Source organism: Arachis hypogaea, chromosome 15 (genome assembly GCF_003086295.3).
Source record: "Arachis hypogaea cultivar Tifrunner chromosome 15, arahy.Tifrunner.gnm2.J5K5, whole genome shotgun sequence".
Classification (NCBI taxonomy): Eukaryota; Viridiplantae; Streptophyta; class Magnoliopsida; order Fabales; family Fabaceae; genus Arachis; species Arachis hypogaea.
Window position 1 is genome coordinate 4,085,636 of NC_092050.1, and position 16,697 is coordinate 4,102,332.

Genomic DNA, 16,697 nt, shown 5'->3' on the forward strand with positions numbered 1-16,697 from the left:
TTTTTAAGTAATAATATTTTAATCCTAGTAATTGTCATATGCTATTTAACTTCTGGAATTTAATTAGATATATATATTAAGCAACATGCAAAATAACTCTGCTCATTTTCTCTTTGTTCCCTCTGTATCCCTAAGGAACAAGGTTTAATAGATCAGCCTATTTACCTTAGTCATAAAACAAAGTTATATTGAGTTTTATAGGTAGGTATGTAAATTATTCTCTACATGTTTCATATTCAATGCATTTGGATCCCAACCCTCTCATAAAACTAAAACCATTTGTTTAATGGATTTTGCAAATATGGCAGAAACAGCAATCATTATAATATTTGCAATGAAAGAGGGCAATGTGGCAGCAAGAGGAGGCAATGTTGGTGATGACTAATGAGCCAACACAAGCAAAACAAGACAGGTAGCACAATTGCATAACATCACATTATAATATAATAACAAGAGGGTATGTCAGAGATGTGACAAGCTTCACATATTCCAAGGGAATTCATGTATGGACCACATGAATGATTCTCACTCTCTGATTGGGAGATCATTGATGAGCTGTGTGTGATGCCTCTAGAAACCAATCATCAATAGCTTCTCTTATATAGAGAGAGAGTCAAGGACTTGGTACCAACACATCAGCATTCACAGCTCTCTTTCAGAAACAATAATCACCAAAAAAGAGAGAGAAAAAAAAAACAGAAAACAATGGCAAGCAATCTTCATGTTCGTTCAAACAGTTTGCCATCTGCATCTCATCCATCCTCCACAAGGGTTCAAGAGGAGCTCAACAAGGTCAAGACTTTTGAAGCAACATCCACATCTGCATCTGCATTTGGATTGTCCTTGTTAGAAAATCTATACATTTCCTTGGACGATCTTCTCAGTGTTTCTTCCACCCAAAAGGCCATATTTCATCATCAAGGTGAAGAGATATTGGATGGCTCTTTGAGACTTTTGGATATATGTGGAATCACAAGGGACACAGTGATGCAGATCAAGGAAAATGTACAATCACTTCACTCTGCTCTCAGAAGGAGAAAGGCAGATTCAAATATTGAAAAGATTGTAGCAGAATATAATTCATTCTCAAAGAAGATGAAGAAAAATATCAAGAAGTTGATCACATCTTTGAAGCAATCAGAAAGCAAGTTTGGTGCTTCCTCACTCCTGAATGAAGAAGTGATTAGTGTTGTAAGGGAAGTGATGGTGATGAACATGTCTGTCTTTCAATCCCTTCTCTCATTCTTGGCTGGTCCTCCTTCAAAATTAAAGGCAACTAAATGGATGAACAAGTTGATGCATAAGGGAGAAGTGAGCTCAAAGAATTCCAATGAGCTGCAGTGTGTTGATGAAGCATTGAACACCGTTTTAAATGAAGGTGCTAATGGTTCCAACATGCAAGTAGCACATGGAAGATTGGATGCTCTGGAAGATGCCATTGAAAGCATTGAAATTGCTTTGGAGAACTTATTTAGGCGCTTGGTAAAAACCAGAGCCTCTCTTTTAAACATTATGACTCAGTAGAGTCTACTCACTTATTCTTATCTCTCTCTAAATCCTACAAAAGAATCCCAATTTTAAGGATCTCTGGAAGGTTGAAAATTTTGATCTCTTTGATTTGTACATGTATAAAATTCTATGGTTACATAATCAAATACAAAAGAAAATTCACATTTCATATATTTTGCTCTCTTTTCTTTTGTATGGGTCATCTTTTTAAGTTTCTCTGCACATACATTAACATTTAATTTAGTCTCTCTCCATCACTTATCTTAAAACTTGGGTGGAGTATGATATCTACTAAGCAAGTAGAATAATTAATTAAACTTTAATGATATCTACTAATGACATGCCACTCGTGCACTGAACAATTCTCTTTAAGAGGAAGTTAAATCAAATTCATTGAATAACAATCTGTTAGAGAAAGTACCTCAATTATTATAAATCATTAGACATAGTCCAAAATGAAACAAAAGCATTATACATTATGGAACTAGAAAAATGAAAGACACTTGATCAACATCAGTTAGAGTTATCATAACAATTTTCTTCCACTAGAGAATCCACCATATTGTTCTATTTTGACAATAAAAACCATTGAGGCAATTATTATGACAAAATTATGTTTAGGGATAAATAAGTCAGTACCATTGTTGATATTTGATGAATAACTAATCCTTGATTTATTAAATTTTTAGTCTCTATAAATTTGTATTGAGATATTCTTCCTTTTCTTTTCTGCTATGGTGTAAGATTTATAAACATTGGAAACTAATTTTATTCGGCCAACATTTTTCTCTCTTTAACTTTCTCTTTTTCTTTACTTAATCTTTGCTCATCCTCTACTTTGTTGATATTTTCCACAGGAAATCTTGACAAATATCTATGATCCTATATAACAAACAGCAAGAACAGTACTGAATGTCCTTTATGTACTTTGAAATTTCACAAGAATATTGAGCTAAATATTGGGATCAACATTCTTTCTGATATGCTAAAAGTTAAAACCAGATTAATACTACATGATGAAGGAGATTTTGATAATAAGAAGGGGAGACATGAAGACTACATGTTATTCGTGCACACATTTAAAAATTACTCTAATGCTCATAATTGGTCCATCATTATGTTCTCTTAATCTCAACAAACTTATCTGTCATATATATATTTATAAATATATTAGTTAGCATTCTCCATATCACAAAATGAGGATCTCAACCTTATCAGAAAAGTGTAATTTAATCCATGTTGCATAGTTCCAACCTCATGATTTGAGACAATCACTGAAGCAGCATGAATTATATTATATATTTGGAATCAAAGGGGTTAGTGTGGCAGCATAGGAGCCACATTAGGTGATGAGTAACGGGGACATGCCAGATAATACACTTCATAGTTTCCAAAACCATTTCACTTTGAATAATTTGATGCAAAAGTATCACATGTTAGGCAGAGATGGGACAAGCTTACCATATTCCAAGAGAATAATGCATGCTTCACATGCTTTCTACACATGATTAAGATTGGTGAACTGTATTATCTCTTAAGTTGGTCTATGGAAACAAATTGTGAATAATTGAATAGACCCTATATAAGGAGAGGTGCCAAAGGGCATAGACTACAAAAAACAAACAGCATTGAGCTTCCTCCAAAAGAAAGAAAAAGAACAATGGCAAGCAAATTGCATGTTCGATCAAACAGTTTGCCAAATGGATCTCATCCATGCTCCTCAAGAGTGCAAGAGCAGTTGAACAACCTCAGGAACTTTGATGTAACCTGCACATCTGAGTCGGTTGCCAAAGGCTTGTCCATGTTGGAAGACGTATACTTCTCCTTGGAGAGTCTTCTCAATGTTGGTTCAACCCAGAAGGCCATTTCTGATCATCAAAGTGAGAAATGCTTCCAAGAGATCTTGGATGGCTCAATCAAAGTCTTGGATGTATGTGGCATCACAAGGGACACTGTCATGCAGATCAAGGAGAATGTACGATCACTTCATTCATCTCTTAGAAGAAGAAAGGGAGACTCATGCATTGAAAAGAGCATAGCCAAATACAATTCCTCCTCAAAGAAGATGAGGAAGAATGTCAACAAGTTGATCACATCTTTGAAGCACCTACAAAGCAAATATGGAATCTTAAATCAGCATCAAGATCTTAGCATTCTAAGCAAAGTGATAGCAATAAGCATGTGTGTCTTCCAATGTCTGCTATCATTCTTGGGTGGTCCTTCAAAGTCAAAGGCAATCAAATGGATGAACAAGTTGATGCAAAAGGGAGAAGTGAACTCAGAGAGTGGCAATGAATTGCAATTGGCGGATGCAGCTTTGAACACCCTCTTAAATGAAGGTGCAAAAGGCTCCCAGATTCATGCTTCCAATGAACAATTAGAGGCTTTGGAGATTGCTATTGAAAGCATTGAGAGTGGTTTGGAGAACTTATTTAGGCGCATGATTAAGACTAGAACATCCCTTTTGAACATATTATCCCAATAGAATACACACTATCTTCAGAATACCAATTTTGATCTACCATATGTGTATATATATATGTGTACAAATGCAATCAAATCAAATACATACAAAAGTTTATACTCTAAATTTTGGTGTCTTTCTTGTTTAATCATTGTTTTATTTATCTAATAGCAGATACTATATGAATATGCTCCTGCTTAATGAACAAAACAATTAATATCCAGTAATTAGATTTGACTTTTAGGCTTCAAGTAAAAAAAAAAAAAAATTCAAAGTTCCCAAATTTATTAACCTGCTTACTTGAAATACAAACTAAATCTATAGCAGCTTTTACTGTTTATATTTTTATCAAGATTAGTCACAAAACTCTTTTCTTTCTTTTCCTTTGGTATTTTGTTACATTTGTTTTTTTTTTTTTTGGGTCTTTCTTTCTTTTATTTGCTAATAAACAGAAAAAACTTGATTGAATTTGAAAATATTGAAACAAACTAAGAGCATGCACTCTTGAATCAACATCAAGATATTATTTTGTGAAAAATGTTAACGCTTTTATTTAATCACATATTTAAAACTTTAAAATCCTTAAGGTAGAAGATAATTGAGTTAAATACTTTAATTCTATAATAATAAATTATTAGAAAGAAATTATGATAATAAGAAAGGGATACATGACTTACGAACTACTCCAATGCTGCTAATCTGCCCATCATTATGTTCTCTTAATCTAACAAACTTATCTGTCATATATATTATTACCATTCTCCATATCACAATCCAGATCCCAGCATCTCAAAAATTTGTAATTTAATCTAATTTTGCATAGCTCCAACCCCCTCATATTGAGACAATCTCTGAAGCAGCATCAACTATATATTATTTGGAATCAAAGAGGGTAATGTATTAATGGGGAGCAAGTTGAGGCACATTAGGTGGTGTCATTTAATAAACTTTGAAACCATGTAACTTTCAATAATGTTATTGTTATTGTTAGGCAGAGATGTGACAAGCTTAACATATTCCAATAAAGTATATGCATGATCCACATGCTTTCTGGTTTATACACTTTGATTATAAGATAGGTGAGTTGTAATGTCTCTTGTGTTGGCTTTTGGTCTATGGAATTGCCCCTATATAAAGAGTTTCAAAGGAATTAGACTGCAGAATACAAGCATTGAGCTTACTCCAAAAAAAGGAAGAGGGAAAAAAAAAAAGAACAAACAAGAAAAGAGTAGTAAAAATGGCAAGCAAGTTGCATGTTCGGTCAAACAGTTTGCCAAATGGATCTCATCCATGCTTCTCCAGGGTAAGAGATGAATTGAATAATCTCAAGGCTTTCGAAGCAACTTCGACGTCTGAGTCAATTGTCACTAGCTTGTCCTTTTTGGAAGATTTACACTCTTCTTTGGATGATCTTCTCAATGTTGCATCAACCCAAAAGGTCATCTCTCAACAACAAGGTGACAAATGCATTGAAGAAATCTTGGATGGATCCATGAAGGTCTTGGATATATGTGGCATCACAAGGGACACAGTTATGCAGATCAAGGAGAATGTGCAATTCCTTCATTCAGCTCTTAGAAGGAGAAAGGGTGATTCAACCATCGAAACAAGCATAGCTGAATACAATTCCTTCTCAAAGAAGACGAAGAAAAATGTCAACAAGGTGATCACAACCTTGAAGCAGCTACAAAGCAAATTCGGAGCATCTCAACTGTTGAATGAAGAAATGATGAGAGTTTTAAGAGAAGTGATTGCAATGAACGTGTCTATCTTCCAATCCCTTTTGACTTTTTTCGCTCGTCCAGCATCGAAGTCAAAGGCAGCCAAATGGATGAACAAGTTGATGCATAAAGGAGTGGTTGCATCTGAAGATAACTCAGAGAATTGCAATGAATTACAACTGGTGGATGCAACTTTGAACATCCTTTTAAAAGAAGGTGCTAATGGTTCCAACATGAAAGTAGCACATGAGCAATTGGAGGCTTTGGAGATTGCAATTGAAAGCATTGAGATTAGATTAGAAAGCTTATTTAGGAGCATGATTAAGACTAAGACATCCCTTTTGAACATATTATCCCAATAGAGACTATTTCAACATAAAGCAATTTTGATCCCACTAAATTTGTATATATGTAATGACACAATGCAATAGTTATACAATCAAATCAAATATAGAGAAAGGTTTATACTATATTTTTTGGTGCGTTTGTTGTTATTCATGGTTTTATTTGCCTAAATAGAGAATATTTTAAATTTGTTGCTGCCAAAAACACTAAAGTACAATCGGAGCATAATGTACAAGAAGCAAGTGAAGCATTTAATTTCACCTTTTAAGAGGTAGCAATGCGTTTTTGCAATCCAGAGCCCCTTGAATCAATATTGCACAATGCTGCAGGAATCTCAGAAGTTCCTCTTCAAATTGCCCATGAGCAATGTGCTTAATAGTACTGATATGGTGAAGTAGAGTGTCTTATCCTCTGTTAGAGAAGTAATAAAAAAGAGCAGCATATATTAAAAATTTTCGACAAATAATCTGTAATACAATATACTACCGATGCTACGATACAAGCCCTTTTTCACATAAAAAAAAAAAAGTAATAATAAGCTTAATATAAAGCATTCAATTGCATTCATAAACCCTTGTCCAATTTAAAATGCAAACCACTCCTTGCCTCAACATCTATCCATTAAGGCATTAAGTAAAACATAGAAATTGATACCTCAAAGAACAAAGCAACTTCTCCTATGTCTTCAATCATGCCTTGAATCAAACCAAATAACATCATTAATTTTCATCCAATTAAATTGCTTCACCAAATTCTGGTCCAAAATGAGAGTCTCGTTTGGGGAACCTCTAGAATGTATGTCAAGCTTCACTAGTGAAATTTATAATGTGCTAGATTTCTGCCGGCTTCCACCCCAATGGCGTTGCCTAGCCCTCCTCTTCCTCCCATCCTTTTTCTCCTTCGCTTTTTCTTTCAAGTCCCTCTCTCCTCTCCGCTTGTACATCTTGAAACTGATCTTCTGATCAGCAGCCATTTTCCTCACCTTTTCAGTGATCTCTACCGCAAATTGTCTGTTATATAGTTTCCGCAGACCGCGCATTAGCTTGGCAAAAGTATCCGGCTGTGGCATTAACCCCTGATCCAACATGTCTATGCAGAATGAACAAGCTTCCTTTACATGTCCCTTTGAAAAGAGTGCATGAATCCATATTGTCCATGCACCCGCATTCAATTCACACCCTTTGGTAGATGTGATACAATTCCAAGTATCTTTAGCCAGTTCAAGCTTTTGAGCTCTTAAAAGGAAATTCATCAACTCCTTCAATGTACCGTACTGAGGGGTGGTAAAAAGCCCTCTGCCAACCATCTCCTTGAAATGTTCACAAGCTTCAATCTGACAACCTTGCTCAAGAAAGCCATTAATCATTATGACAAAGGTGTCAATGCCTGGACTAAGCCCACTTGCTTCCATTTCATTCCAAATCCAAACACCTTCCTTGATCTCTCCCAACTTGCAAGCCAACCTAATAACCGTATTGTAGATGTTAAGGTCAGGAGTGCAACCAATCTTGTGCATCTCATTCACCAGTTCCATACACTCCTCCAGTTCTTCCTTCTTTTCATGGGCAAACATGAGATGATGATAAGTCAGCTGATTTGGCACATGGCCTTGTTGTATCATCCGATCCAAAAGCTCATAACCTCTTTCAACTTTTCCCCACTTGCAAAACCCACTAATCAATGTTGTATAGGTTATGGCATCCACATCACAGCCATTTCTCTGCATCTCAACAAATAACCGCATTCCCTCCTCCAATCTTTCATGTTTGCATAGTGATTGGATCAAAATTGTGTACGAGGTTGCATTCGGTCCACAACCTATCCTTCTCATCTCCTTCAAAAGATCATAAGCATCCCCCATTTTCGCAGCTAGAGCATAACCACTAAGCAAATTGTTATAAACAACGATATCCGGTTCAATGCCTGCATCCTTCATTTGCACCAACACATGTTTTGCTTCCATAAGTTTCCCTTCTCTACACCAACCATACAACAAGGAAGTGAAATGTTTGATGGTTGGAGGAAATCGATATCTCATGTCCTCAAAAAGCGAAGCGGCTTCCTTAATGCTACCATTCTTGCACAATGCATCCAACAAACACCCGAAAACATATTCATCAGGCTCACATCCGTAATTGGGCATTTCATCTAATACTTCAATAGCCTTCTGAACCATCCTTGCAGAAGCAAACTTCCTCATTAGAATAACAAACATCTGTGGAGAAATTAACATAGGATTCTCTTGCCTCATTTCATCAATTAGTGCCCAAACAGCTCCAAATTGCCGCATTTTGCCCAAAACCTTAATCATAGCTTTGTAAACTTCTTGACTATGTTGATAATCGGACTGCTTAGAAGCCCATGCATAGAATCTATATGCCAAATTCCCGGCATCGCCACATCGATTCAAGATGCGCTCAGTTAATCCAGGCCTCACAACAATTCCAGATTCTTTCAAAGCAAGCTCCAATTTGGGAACCCTAGAATGATATTTTCTCAATATTCTATAAACTTTTTCCACATCAGAAGCAAACTCATCATCGTAGCTTTGGTCATTTACATCCTTTTCTGGACTACATTGAAGGTGAATAAGGCCAAAATGGTTTTTTGATGCGGCACTGCTGATGCAGCTGCTACTATTATCAAATTCTGAGGACTTATGATTGAGTGGTGGCGAATGTGGTGAACACACCTCAAAACTAGTAGAAAACAGCTGGGATAGTGTATTTTTCTGTCCAATAACTGTTAATGAATTTGTCAAGGGAAGTTGGAAAAAATTAACTTTTTTGAAGAAAGGCAATGTTTTTCTCGAAAATCTCTGCATTTTCTTGAGGCTCACTCAACCCTGGTTTGGTACTCCACCGCCGCCAGATGATTCAATTTGAGAGGAACGAGGGTGAGATTAGGAACAATGACAAAATAGCATTGGAGAGGGGCGTCAAGAATTTCGCAGTGGAATAAAGCAAAGCACCCAACTCTTGTTAATCACAAATTGGAATCTGAAATTGAAGCATAAGGCAATGGAGTTGCCAAGAAAGGAGTGAATGAAGAGCTCATCCGCGAGGTTCTCAGCATCCCATGTCCCACCGCTGCAAATACTAATCTGTTAACGGGTGCCTCTTGGGTTACTACCGTATAAGAAAAGGACATGAGAAAAATTTTGGATAGATTTATTGGCTAATTTTTTTGGATATGGAAGAAACTTTGGTGTAACACTCAGTTATTGGATTTTATGGCATATTGTCCCGCCCTCAAAATTTTGAAAAACACCATAAAATCCAATAACCGAATGTTACACCAAAGTTTTTACCAATATCTAAAAATACAAACAATATGAGTAATATTCCACCCCTGGCCATTTGCAGTGGCGTCCCCAAAATATAGTTGTCATAACTGACTTGGTGATCAAAACGGTCAGACTATTGGGTCACTAGTTCAACTGATTGACCCGGTCTTATTTAAATAATATAATATAAAATAGTCAAAAATTGAAATGCATGTCTTCACTAACAACAACAATCAAATCTCAAATTATAAAAATAACTAATACGAAAATAGACATAAAATTAGTCAGTACTACTATAATAGTATCTTAATTTGACACACTAAAAATAACAATCCATAAACTATGTCCAAGGAGTAATTTGAAAGTCTAGGTATATCTTCATCTGATGTTCTTGGGATGATGGTGTTTCTGATGAAGCCATCTTAAAATCCCATAAAAGAAAAAAAATCAATCAACTAAGTAACAAATAGCAAAAGAAACCAGCATCATTACAGCAACGACAATTAACAATCAACAAAATTCATAATCAGCGAAACCAATTCATAAACTAATTCAACAATTAACAAAACGACTACATATTCAACAATTAAACCATATTCATAATCAGCAAAACCCCTGCATATTCATATTCATAAACCAATTCAGAAATCAATTCAACATTTCAATTCAACCACTGCCATGTTTATTTCTAATCAACTCATAAACCAATCAACAATAAAATTCACAGCAATAACATCAATGAATCAACCTGGAAAAAATTAAATGCTCACCTGTTGTTGCAGAGGCAGAAGGTGGACGATGAGAAGCAGTTCAGGCAGCAACAACCACGGAAGAGAGGAGAGGGAGGGACGGAGGCGCAGCGCGGCGAGACGCGAGCACTCACCAGGAAGCACAGCTGCAGGAAGAGAGGCAAGACGCGAGCAGTGGAGCACACCAGGCGTTCGGTGCTGTGATGGCGGACGACGACGACACGCTGCACAGCTTCAGGAACCGCAGCTCGAGCACTCACCGGCGGAGGCACGGCGAGACGCGAGAGGCCGAGCACACAGCACAGACGGAGGAGAGGGGCAAGACGCGAATCGCGAGCACAACATTCGGAGAATCCGGCGAGAGGCGCGGCGATGGCGGCGAGCGTGCGGTGGCGGTGAACCGAGGTGAGCTGCCAGTGCTGTGCCTGTGTGTGTAGTGTGCCGTTTCCGAAAGTGAGAGGGAGAGGAGAGTTTGGGGATGGCGTGGGCAGAGAACTAGCCTAGGTCTGTTACAATTTACAAACGACGTGGTTTTGGACTTTTGTGGTTTTAAAAAGTTTTCTGAACCGGTCCGGTTTCTCACACCTTCCGGTTCATCGGTTTTCACAAAATCTGACCGATTCAAACTGGTTCTCACCGGATTTGTTCCTTATCCAATCCAATGTTCACCCGGACCGGCCTAGAAGGCAGATCGCCAATTTTCTAGTCCGCTCACTCGGGTTAGTCCATTTTTTTCAACTATTCCCCTAATCATCCTGAAATATCACGATGGTCCTCATCCGTTTAAATAATTAGATTAATAAACTCCTACAACCATTTGCTCAAAAACGATTACATAATGATGTGTCAGATTATGTGTAATGTAATGTGTTAATTATCAGCGCCACGTCGTCATGTCCATCTCCATTGTCTCAATTGCATGAGGCTGTGAGTACGAGCTTTTGTCTTCCTCAAATCCTAAGGACAGATAGGCATGAAGTTGGAGAAGAGAGAGACCTTTTTAAGGATTTATTAGTCCATATTTTTTAAAAGAAAATATATAGATAGACAATGATAATATTAAATAATGTGAATAATAGATATATTGAATGTTGAATTAATAGGTGTACAGATAATTATATTGATTATTTTTAATTAGATAGTTATTTCTTTTGATTTGATTTACTCATGCACAGTTAACAATAATTAGATGTTCAATATTATCTACAAAAGTCATTATTTACTTAACAAAACCCTTTTTAAAATCGCTTCTGTATGACATTCATGTGATTTTTTATACCTGACACGTCAGTATATTATCAGTTTTAACAATTGATTACAATAATTGTTTAAACTAATTTATCAAATAATTAAGAGTAGGTTAGAGTTTTTTGAATTATGAAAAAATATTATTTTTTAAATAAATAGTTAGAGGATAAAAAAAATATTTACTCTGATAATAGGAGATATATCATTCTATTTGAATATTATTTTTTTTCTTCTATAAATTTATACAAAATAGACCACCCGATTCATCTAACTATGTAGGTGCATTCTATAATTTTTTTTTAATATCAATTAAATAAAGTTAATCAAGTATTGTGCTAAGTATGGCTATTTTTTTAAGAATAAAATATATTTTTTATTTTTTAAATTTGACAAAAATTTTAAAAATATTTTTAAATTTTATTTTGTTTCAATTTTATTCCAAAAATCTTCGATTTATATCAAATATATTTTTGAAGGCTAATTTTTTAAAAAAATTAAGACCAATTCAACAACAATTTTATAAGAACAACCCTCAATACAAGCAAATCAAGCATAATTTTTATGCATTATTGTTAGACTGATCTTAAATTTTTTTAAAATTTAATCGTCGAGAATATATTTGATACAAATCGAAATTTTTTGAGACAAAATTGAAACAAAATTAAATGTAAAGGTACTTTTTGAAACTTTTGCCAAATTTTAAGGACAAAAAGTATATTTTATCCTCTTTTAAAATATAGTAATGTTTCTTTTTGAACAAAATATTGTGCTAAATTTGTTAACAAATTATCTATTCATAATTTAAATGTTTTTTTTATCGTGATTTCTTTTTAATACTCTTTTAGTTTATCAATTTTTTTTCTTTTAAATGATGATGGTATTAGTATTAGCATTTCTCTTTAGAGATTAGAATTGAAATTAGAAAATTAAGATACAGATGATTAGAAACTATAATTAAAATTTTAGTGTTAGGATACAAAATTTCAATTTCTTTAATACCTTTAGAAAATAAGAACACAAAAGACTAAAATTTCAATAACATTTATTCTCAAAAATATCTTTATTTAATTTTTTAAATTTTAAATTTATTCATCAATCTCTATATTTATCTTAAACTAAACATAATATAAATACTGTCTTTGTCTTCCAGTTTCAGTCTTTCAATTTCAGTTTTCCTTCCAAATGCAGTCTTAAAGACACATGCTAATGAGAAAATACTCAATTTTGTTCATAAAAATATACTTGAGTCTTAATTTAGTTCTTAAATTTTCAATTGACTCTGTGACGGAAACTATCGCAGAAACTAACATAATTAAAAATTGAAAAATTTAAGAAATAAATTGAGACAATTAAAACTTGATGGACTAAATTGAAGTTTGAGTGCAATTTAAGGGATTAAATTGAGTATTTTCTCCATGTTAACATTATAAATTAAAAAGTTTTTTTATTGGAAATACAAAAAATTTAATTTCCTAATGCATTTATTTTATATTTATTAAAAATATTACAATTTTCTACTAATAATAGTCTTATTATATGTCCTAAAAGCACATATTAACTAAATTCAAATTATAATTGAAAAAACATTAATTACTCATTTAAAGATGTAGAAGATAATAATTAAAAGTTATTAAAAATATTCTCCGGACTTAAAAAATAGGACTTACAAAATAAAGGATAAAATATTATTTTGACCCCTATAGTTGGACAGTCTTTCTGTCCAGGTGGAGGTAGTCTGCATCTTCACAAACATATCTATTTCACCGAGCCTCTCTTTATTCTTGAATAAAAATAAAAAAGGAACTCCATGTTTGTATTACTGAAAGTTTAATGACTTATTATAAACTTCTTTCAGATATGAATCTACCTGATTCAGAAGAAAAAAACTTACTCTACTACGATTATAGGGGAGGTCCCGTGGAAAAATAGCTTGATTTAGTCCTTAATGTTTTAAAAGTCATATTTCAGCCCCAAAAAATTTAAATAAGTGTAATATTGTTCTACAGTTAAGTTTGACACGAATAATAAATATATTTAAGACCCAATACAATGTTCGGAACTAAACTGACTAACCGAACAAAAAAAAATAAAAAATCGAACAAATCAAAAACCAAAAAAATCGAAAAAACATGTTTTGCTGTTTTATTGTAGTTTGGTTTGATTTTCGGTTCTAATAATAAAATCCTAACCGAACCGAACCGAACCGGTAAGATAAAAAAACCTAAAAAAACCAAGCCCACCCCAACCCACCCCACCCCCCAAATGAACGTGACGTAACTTCTAACCCAGTAACCCCCACGTCCCACCCCCAAACGGAACCTAGCCCCTCTCTTCTCAGTTCTCACAGTCTCGCTCTCTGCACCCCCAGCGCCGGCGAGACCGTTCCTCCCACCACCTCGCAGCGCCGCGAAGCCTTCCTTCCAGCGCCGCCGAATCTTTCCTCCCACTGCTCCCAGGACCTCCTCGCGGACAGAGAGAGCACCACGAAGCCCCAGCCACAGCCAGCGCCCAGCAGCCCAGCACCACCCTCGCACAGTCGCACCCAGCTGGCCAGCAGTAGCACAGCACCACCCACTCACCCAGGACCACCCAGCGGACAGAGCACCACGCCACCACCCAGCAGCGTTTCTGGCCACCCACAACACAACACCTCCCACCCAGTCACCGATTCAAGTCAGAGATGGAGCCCGAGCCACCGAGTCAGGTATGTAATTTGACTGAAATTGCTGTTCTGTTTTTTGTTCATTTTCAATTGCTGTTCTGTTGAATTACTGAAACTGCTTTGGTTTGTACTTTGTATTGTTGGTATTGTTGAATATTTGTTATCTGATAAAGTGATAATATCTAAAAACTTTATCTGAAACTGCTTCTGGTTTATTATTATTAGTTTTTTCTGGAAAAATAATATAAAATAAAAAATTACTTTTGAAGTGATTTAGTATGATTTATCAAGTCTTGGAGGTTCTGGATCTTGATAGGAAGAGATTGAAATCAGTATGGTAAGATAAATTTGAATAATGAGAAAATGGAAACAGATTTGAAGTATTAGATTACCTCCGTCATTGTACCTGCTATCTTTTAATAGGTTTAGTATTGACATCATGAATGTAACATATAAATGGAGAAGTCTTGGAACTTGGGCGGTTAAGGTTATATTTCAATTGTGTCATCTGATGGTCACTACTGTTTAATTTGTACAATATGTAACAGATTTCTGTCTACCATGGTCTAGGTATAAAGGTGGACCAGCATTACCGAAGAAGTTGATCTCGCAGGGTGCTGCACAGAAGCAATATAGTGTTGAGGTTCACCCACTTATTTTGAAGTTGACTGATGCCACAGATAAGAGTGTGTCAACTGTAAAATTAAGCAAAAAGATACCAATTGATTTCATATGGGGTTGTCTTGTTGGTTTTGCGGTTATGTTGCACTAAGTACAGATGAGTATCGAATCCGTTAAAGTACGACACGTATTCAATTTTAAAAGCATATGTAATAAACATTGGCATTGCTATGTCAATGATATTCATCTTTTATTCAAAAAGAAAAAATACTGTTGAGTGTTTTTATGTGAGGAAGACATTGGAACACTGACATTACTTGATAGCCTATTGCAAGTAAAGAACATGATTTGCTATTATATGTAGGCCACGACTCTGGTGGCTTTGCATAGGGTGACTACAGGTGGCCACAATTTGACTAGCGAATGAAAGAGCAACACCTGGCATCATTGGATGTAAGTATTTTTATTTTTCATCAGTAATCTAAGGAGTTTAGCATGGAAAATCGGGTTAGGCCCAAATTGAATGAGAAGCTGGCCAATGCGGTGGAGAAAAAAAGTGTCTCGAACATGGATGGGCAATGACAAACGACAAATGGACATGGCGATGGACAAGGTGAAGTGGTCAAAGGCTGGGAATGATGGAGATCGCATTTCTGAGAGTAGTGGCCATGGAGCAGCATTGTGGAGACCTCGAACCTAAGGTAAATTGGGTCAGGAAGGGACGCTCTCTTGGGAACCAGCTCTGGGACATGTGATCGTATTCTGCGCCAATCGCCGAAACTAATAGAGAACCAAAAGGAGAAGAGAATGAATATTGCAAGTTATGTGAAACCAAAGCAATAGAGAGTGCAACTTTGAGAGTGCAATTTTGGTGATACCGAATAAAGCAAAATTAGAAGAACAGAAATCAGATAATAAAGGCTGCGAGTGATGAAGCTCCAGCGATAGCATCGTCGCAGGGTACCTAATCGCCATGGCGGTTAGGGATGCATGTCCTAAGGTTGGGGTTCTGGGTGTTATGCGGGTTGGGTCGGATCTTTGACCCCATCCAAAATATGGGAAGGGGGTGGTGGTGGTGGTGGTGGTGACATTTCTGGGTTGGTACCTAAAATGCCTCTTGGGGCTGGATTAGTTTCCATGGGGTCATCGTTAATAGGTCATAAAGCTTGGTAAAAAAGCATTTCACTATTCTAAGTGTCAAGTTGAGACAGTCGAATGACTCTAGTCATTATAGGCACGGAAAGAGAATGGCCACCAGACTGCACCTTATATGTAAAGTTCTTCTATTCTTTCTTATTAGCATATTTTCCAAGGCCATCTACTTTGGTTCTAACTTGGCATAATGTGATAATTGAAATGTTAGACCAACGTAGTTCTGATTATTGCTTTTCTGTTTCTCTGATATATTTTAGGCGAACATAAGGGAACTATATGAACTGGTGTGCAAAATCAAAGGAGTAGAACAAAAAAAAGGTGCTTATTTATTTATTTTTATATTTTTTCTTATGTGGTTATGTTTTGCTTTCTTTTTCCCTCATCTGTAATCAATAATCCTTTCCCCTTTTGTCTTTCTTTTCTTTTCCTGGTTAAAAATGATGTTAGGCCTGTATTTGGGATTACTTCAATTTAAACAAACATTCAGTGCTAGCTGTGTCAGACCCGGACAACCCGACAAGTATGGTAGTATTTTTTTTAATTGATTGAAAAAATCGAACCAAATCAAACTGATTTTAATTGGTTTGGTTTGGTTTAAATGGTCTCGCTAAAAAAATCGAACCAAATTAAACCGCAGTTTAATTAGACGATCGGATCGGATGACCTTTCTCTCAAAAACCGAATCAAACCGTACCACCAACACCCCTACTTGATGGTCTTGTGGAGAGGACCTGACAGTGAGGGAGAGAGATCTGTGTGTTGTTGTTGGGGTGTGTAGATTAATGTGGGAGAGGAGGAGAATGTTTTTATAGTTTTTAATTAGATTTATTTAATCAGTTTTTAATTATTTAATTTTGAATTTAAAAATTTAAAAATTAATTATTAATAATTATAATTAATTGAGTTGTTCAATTTTTAGTTTGTTAGACACTTGATT

At 35.5% G+C, this 16,697-nt stretch overlaps 4 protein-coding genes and 1 long non-coding RNA gene across 11 annotated transcripts; 4 read left to right on the top strand and 1 right to left on the bottom strand.

Moving 5' to 3' along the window:
- The first annotated feature begins 557 nt into the window (after window positions 1-557).
- LOC112747677 (uncharacterized) lies at window positions 558-1,678 on the top strand. Its single transcript, XM_025795834.2, has one exon. The coding sequence runs from the start codon at window positions 706-708 to the stop codon at window positions 1,522-1,524; it is 819 nt and encodes a 272-aa protein (XP_025651619.1). The 5' UTR covers window positions 558-705; the 3' UTR covers window positions 1,525-1,678.
- Window positions 1,679-2,896: 1,218 nt separating this feature from the next.
- On the bottom strand, window positions 2,897-10,598 carry LOC112747673 (putative pentatricopeptide repeat-containing protein At5g65820). Of its 6 annotated transcripts, none has more exons than XM_072217523.1 (4): window positions 10,096-10,598; window positions 6,694-9,128; window positions 6,301-6,450; window positions 2,897-3,616 (listed from the first exon to the last, which is right to left on the bottom strand). In XM_072217523.1, the coding sequence occupies exon 2, from the start codon at window positions 8,861-8,863 to the stop codon at window positions 6,860-6,862; it is 2,004 nt and encodes a 667-aa protein (XP_072073624.1). In that variant the 5' UTR covers window positions 8,864-9,128; window positions 10,096-10,598; the 3' UTR covers window positions 2,897-3,616; window positions 6,301-6,450; window positions 6,694-6,859. The 6 variants fall into 6 exon arrangements, with proteins under 6 accessions (XP_072073624.1, XP_072073626.1, XP_072073625.1 ...); XM_072217525.1 differs by having other exon boundaries at window positions 6,694-9,142; XM_072217524.1 differs by lacking the exon at window positions 2,897-3,616 and adding an exon at window positions 4,974-5,838.
- Window positions 3,170-4,099, top strand: LOC112747676 (uncharacterized). The gene has a single exon (XM_025795833.3). It carries the CDS (start codon window positions 3,170-3,172, stop codon window positions 3,992-3,994), a length of 825 nt encoding a protein of 274 aa, XP_025651618.1. The 3' UTR covers window positions 3,995-4,099.
- On the top strand, window positions 5,211-6,056 carry LOC112747674 (uncharacterized). The gene has a single exon (XM_025795831.3). The coding sequence runs from the start codon at window positions 5,211-5,213 to the stop codon at window positions 6,054-6,056; it is 846 nt and encodes a 281-aa protein (XP_025651616.1).
- A 2,984-nt stretch (window positions 10,599-13,582) lies between the features above and the next one.
- On the top strand, window positions 13,583-16,252 carry LOC112747025 (uncharacterized). 2 transcript variants are annotated; one of them, XR_011872699.1, is made up of 4 exons: window positions 13,583-14,026; window positions 14,555-15,877; window positions 16,018-16,078; window positions 16,208-16,252. It is a non-coding gene; the product is annotated as an uncharacterized lncRNA (long non-coding RNA). The 2 variants fall into 2 exon arrangements; XR_011872698.1 differs by having other exon boundaries at window positions 16,018-16,252.
- Window positions 16,253-16,697: the final 445 nt, after the last annotated feature.

What these genes read in the sequence shown, in the direction of transcription:
- LOC112747677 (XM_025795834.2), top strand. Translation starts at nt 706, where the DNA reads ATGGCAAGCAATCTTCATGTTCGTTCAAACAGTTTGCCATCTGCATCT.
- LOC112747676 (XM_025795833.3), top strand. Translation starts at nt 3,170, where the DNA reads ATGGCAAGCAAATTGCATGTTCGATCAAACAGTTTGCCAAATGGATCT.
- LOC112747674 (XM_025795831.3), top strand. Translation starts at nt 5,211, where the DNA reads ATGGCAAGCAAGTTGCATGTTCGGTCAAACAGTTTGCCAAATGGATCT.
- LOC112747673 (XM_072217523.1), bottom strand. Translation starts at nt 8,863, where the DNA reads ATGCAGAGATTTTCGAGAAAAACATTGCCTTTCTTCAAAAAAGTTAAT.